The sequence below is a fragment of the Sinocyclocheilus rhinocerous genome, unplaced genomic scaffold (assembly GCF_001515625.1).
Source record: "Sinocyclocheilus rhinocerous isolate Xijiao unplaced genomic scaffold, SAMN03320098_v1.1 scaffold1484, whole genome shotgun sequence".
NCBI classification, from domain to species: Eukaryota; Metazoa; Chordata; class Actinopteri; order Cypriniformes; family Cyprinidae; genus Sinocyclocheilus; species Sinocyclocheilus rhinocerous.
This window is the reverse complement of record NW_015627249.1, coordinates 110,120-115,563: the sequence shown is the minus strand read 5'-3', so window position 1 is coordinate 115,563 and position 5,444 is coordinate 110,120. Positions and strand designations below refer to the sequence as shown.

Below are 5,444 nucleotides of genomic sequence, written 5' to 3'. Positions count from 1 at the left end.
AACAAGTTAAATTAAAAAAATATAAAAATTATATATATATAAACAACTACTAAAATGACAAAAACAACAAAATTACCTAGCTTTAATTAAAATTAAAATAAAACAGAAAATATAAAAATAATAACTGATTCAAAATATTACATTTACATTTATGCATTCATCCAAAGCGACTTACAAAAGAGATTATATTAATAAAATGATAACAGTATCTCAAGGACACTAAAATAACACTGGTTTATATGAACCCTACATTTTTCAGGTCCGGTGAAAACCATTGCAATAATTAACGTTTTTGCCTCGATTATATATCTGAAGCTGACAAATATGACACAAGAACTTTTTATTTTTAAGCAAATATTTACATTTTATTAATTTAGCAGATGCTTTTATTCAAAGCGACTTACAAATGAAGAATACAACAAGTGATTCTTTTGGAATTATATTTAGTGAATATTCTCATTCACGGACTAGTTTGTACAAAGTAAAATGTATGTAAACAGAGGACATATTATGAAAGGGCTGTGGTGAACATATGCAATGTTTGAATCCATTGAGATGATCATATTCAAGTGTTTTTTGAGGTCTTGAAATTGCATTCGGATCGAGCTCAGTCATATCGACTGATGTGTTTACATGAAGGATTTTCAATACAGTTATGGATTATTTGGGTGCATGTAAATGTAGCTACTGTAAGAGCTAAAACAGATATGTGATGTTGTGATGTTGCATTGCTTTACCAGACAGCTGTATTTATTTACGTGCCAAAGCCAGTTTTTACTTGCATTTGGTGCTTGCATTTCCAGCACAAATATCTAAACATCCTTAAATCAAGATACATTTACTGGAGAAGCAAAATGACTTAATGATATTAAGTGTTGCTTTCTGAGAAATTGATCAACATTAGGTGAGTTTATGCTTCAAACAGGAAAATATTTGCAGATGGAGTCAGAAAAATACAATTGTTTTCCCTTTGAATCAAGCTGATTTTCTGATCACATTGGCAGATATTTGCTCTTGTTTAAAGCATAACTTTTGATGCTTTTTTTCAGAAAACAACGTTATCTTAAGTCATTTTGCTTCTTAAGTAATTGCATGCTGATTTAAGAATGTACTGGAAAACAAGACCGAATCCTAAGTAGTAAAGTCATTTTTGCAGTGTTGAATGATAATTTCGGACGCTGTGGGAGAGACAAACGCTGCAGTTAACAGGCGGATACTGACACGCGGCTCTCGACGAGTGGCTCTCCACAGAAGCGCGGCGGCCCGAGTCGATGAGGAAGGTAATTGTGGGTAAGAAAGAGAGCGGAGGTGAAGAGAGTCCCTCCGGACACCTCGAGCTCGACCCACGTCCTCAAAAACACACGGAAGAGGCCGTCAGGGAACAGGTGCCGCTCGGAAAACACTTTGAGTATCACAGCGACGTTTCTCGAGGCTTTAGAGTGTCATGCGTGAATTAACTCGCTTTGACTTAATGCATCTCGCTCTCTCTCACCGTGCTTTTAAAGAAAACACGCTGTTCGGATTGACAGTCGAGCTGCTGTAAAAGGCCGTGGAAGAGCCGGCGGCTGTAATTGATGTCCTAATTGACTGAGGATCTGTGTTTTAGCCTCCTGATGGATGCAGACGGGCACTTACTGAGACGGCCCTCGGATCTGTCTATTCAAGAGCTGTAATTCATTAAATCAGGCCTTTCAGTGCCGTCAGGACGCTGGATGTGCTGCTAAATGCACATTAGTGTTTGCTTTTCTTTGTAATAGCGGGACGAATGTTTGTTTATGTTGTCGTGAGTCTCGTTCAGCAGGTCAAAGGTCGTTCTTAGGCTCTAATGGATGGGTGGATGTGGAAGTGTGTGTTTAAATGCCACTGTGCAGTGTAAGACAAGCTGAAGATTAGAAAAACACTAGCTGTGATAAAACTAAAGCTTTTCAAGTCCTGCTGGGAAACATGAATGATGCTGAGATGTTCAGGGTGGATGTGACAGTTGCTATACAGCAAAAAAAATAAAACAAATCCTCTTCTTAATGAGTGTTTGTGTCTAATTTTCCAGTATCTGAAATTCCTTATAACAACATCCATTGACTGCATAAGATATTAAGTCTAGTTTTCAGAGAATGTTTTTTTTTTCTTTTTTTTTTTTTTAATTTGAGTGCATTTTTTCTCTTTTTTTAATACTTAAAACAAGTGAACAAATCTGCCAGTGCGGTGAGGCAAAGTACACTTATATTAAAGAAAACAAGTCTTAATATCTTATGCAGTTTTGCTTCTCAAGTAAATTTGTCTTTTGATTTTTTCATGCAGTTTTAGATATTTTCAAGTCTAAAAAGATTACATTTAATTAAGAAGTTTTTTTGCAGGTTTTCTGTGTGATTTCTGAGACGTTTCAAGGATGTTAAGGTTTCTAGGCAGTTGCTAGGGCATTGTTACGCTGTTGCACAGGTTTTGGTGGTTGCTAGGTTGTTCTGAATGGATGCTACACAGTCGCCAGGCCATTGTTAGACTGTTGCACAGGTTTTGGTGGTTGCTATGGTGTTACTAGGTTGTTCTGGATGGATGCTACACAGTGTCCAGGCTATTGCTAGACTGTTGCACAGGTTCTGGTGGCTGCTAGGGTGTTGCTAGGTTGCTCTGAATGGATACTACAGGTTTTGGTGGTTGCTAAGGTGGTACTAGGTTGTTCTGGATGGATGCTACACAGTCGCCAGGCTATTGCTAGACTGTTGCACAGGTTCTGGTGGCTGCTAGGGTGTTGCTAGGTTGCTCTGAATGGATACTACAGGTTTTGGTGGTTGCTAAGGTGGTACTAGGTTGTTCTGGATGGATGCTACACAGTCGCCAGGCTATTGCTAGACTGTTGCACAGGTTCTGGTGGCTGCTAGGGTGTTGCTAGGTTGCTCTGAATGGATACTACAGGTTTTGGTGGTTGCTAAGGTGGTACTAGGTTGTTCTGGATGGATGCTACACAGTCGCCAGGCTATTGCTAGACTGTTGCACAGGTTCTGGTGGCTGCTAGGGTGTTGCTAGGTTGCTCTGAATGGATACTACAGGTTTTGGTGGTTGCTAAGGTGGTACTAGGTTGTTCTGGATGGATGCTACACAGTCGCCAGGCTATTGCTAGACTGTTGCACAGGTTCTGGTGGCTGCTAGGGTGTTGCTAGGTTGCTCTGAATGGATACTACAGGTTTTGGTGGTTGCTAAGGTGGTACTAGGTTGTTCTGGATGGATGCTACACAGTCGCCAGGCTATTGCTAGACTGTTGCACAGGTTCTGGGGGTTGCTAGGGTGTTACTAGGTTGTTCTGGATGGATGCTACACAGTCGCCAGGCTATTGCTAGACTGTTGCACAGGTTCTGGTGGTTGTTAGGGTGTTGCTAGGTTGTTCTTAGTGGGTACTACAGGTTTTGGTGGTTGCTAGGGTGTTGCTAGGTTGTTCTGAATGGATACTACACAGTCACCAGGCCATTGCTAGACTGTTGCACAGGTTCTGGTGGTTGCTAGCGTGTTGCTATGTTGTTCTGAATGGATACTACAGGTTTTGGTGGTTGCTAGGGTGTTACTAGGTTGTTCTGAATGGATACTACCGGTTTTGGTGGTTCCTAGGGTGTTGCTAGGTTGTTCTGAATGGATACTATGCAGTCGCCAGGTCATTGCTAGACTGTTGCACAGGTTCTGGTGGTTGCTAGGGTGTTGCTAGGTTGTTCTGAATGGATGCTACACAGTCGCCAGGCCATTGCTAGACTGTTGCACAGGTTTTGGTGGTTGCTAGGGTGTTGCTAGGTTGTTCTGAATGGATGCTACCAGTTTTGGTGGTTGCTAGGTTGTTCTGAATGGATACTACGCAGTCGCCAGGCCATTGCTAGACTGATGCAGAGGTTCTGGTGGTTGCTAGGGTGTTGCTAGGGCATTGCCAAGGTGTTCTAAGTGGTTACTAATGTGTTGCTGGGCTGTTTAGAAAGACCTAAAGGATTGTGGTAATTTTAACAGATGTAGTTTGAAAGCTCTAGCAGGAGTTTCAGTCTTTTGAAACGCTGTTTATGTTCAATAACAATATGCTGGCTTTGATAAACTGACGGAACAGGAGAGCACAGCAGTCGGCATATTAAAAAGAACAGCAGTAATAAAGCAGAACAAGGTGCTTTGTTGTTGGTGTTCGTGCAGCTGAAGACTGATGTCAGACGTTAGTTTGATTACAGGCGCTCAAGCGAGTCGAGCTCCAGGTGCTCGTTCTGAACGCTCACATACAGCATTCAGCTGAAATGCAGTTTTAATGCCGCAGCTGCTTAGCAGGCATAGAAAATATACCAGCATATACATCACTGGAGTCATGCAGCAGCAGAACCAGTTACTGGACTGTTTTCATTCTGCTGACAAGAGTAAAACATTACTTACTCCTGTAGAAAACACTGGAGCCACTGGAAATTCATCAGTGAACGTCACAGACGACTGATGCGCTCGACACGCAATTACTGTAGATACAGTAGATTCATATCATTTATTCATTATAATAAATGCAATATAATTATTATTATTAATAATAACAGTAATGATCATAATAACAAAAACAGTATATATAATATATAATATTATAATAAATGTTTATTATTTTTATTATTATGTTTAATTTATATAGAACCTTTCCAGAGCTCCAAAAGGTTTTACACTAGTGAAGCATAACACAGACAATGTACAGTCATGGGAAAGTGCATATTTACACAACTAAGCATATAAAATCATATAAGCACCATTAAGAATATAATTTAAAATTCAAAATAATTTGTCATTATTCTGGATTTTAACACGGTTAATCTCAAAAGTCCCGATCACAGAGGATGTTGAAGAATATCACAGTGTATCAATCAATTAATCAATCAGTCAATCGTGTTTATTTCTGTAGCACATTTAAAAACAGCACATGTTGGCCAAAGTAAATTATTATTTGTTCGATTGAATCATTCAAGAGTTTTGTATGTATTTTTGTTTTTCAGGAGACCAAAATCGACTGCGTCCGTGTCGCTACCAAAGGTAGGTATTCTAATTTATGCAAGCAGACATTGAAAATGTAATTAATTTGACACATGTGCATGTAATCAGCATGACGAAGCAGTGACAGATATTTGACAAACCAAACAGACGCTGTTAGTGTTGTAGCCTGATTCGGTTTCTAAAACGGTTCACACGCTGCTCTTGTCCAGTCAATGTTATTAACCTTGTAAATATGCAAATAAGCACATTAACCTGGGGTTAATTACTAACTCAGGTTAAAGTAAGAGCAACGAGAGACATGACGACCTGGGATTATAAATGAGCGTGTGTGAAGACGAAGCTCTGCATGGTTCTGCTTTTGTGTGTGTCTTGTGCAGGTTTTCAGTAACTGCTCGTTTTCTTCTTTCTCCTGTTTGTTTCTACTGTCTCTCTCTCTCTCTCTCTCTCTCTCTCACACACACACA

The 5,444-nt window shown here is 39.8% G+C and overlaps 1 protein-coding gene across 1 annotated transcript in view; it reads left to right on the top strand.

The window, feature by feature from the left end:
- Positions 1–1,271: 1,271 nt before the first annotated feature.
- Positions 1,272–5,444, top strand: part of LOC107726034 (receptor-type tyrosine-protein phosphatase mu-like) — a 95,012-nt gene continuing 90,839 nt past the window's right edge. Inside the window, exons 1-2 of the mRNA XM_016535507.1 lie at positions 1,272–1,448; positions 4,983–5,019. Coding sequence (XP_016390993.1) covers positions 1,272–1,448; positions 4,983–5,019 — 214 coding nt within the window. The remainder of the gene's footprint in view (positions 1,449–4,982; positions 5,020–5,444) is intronic.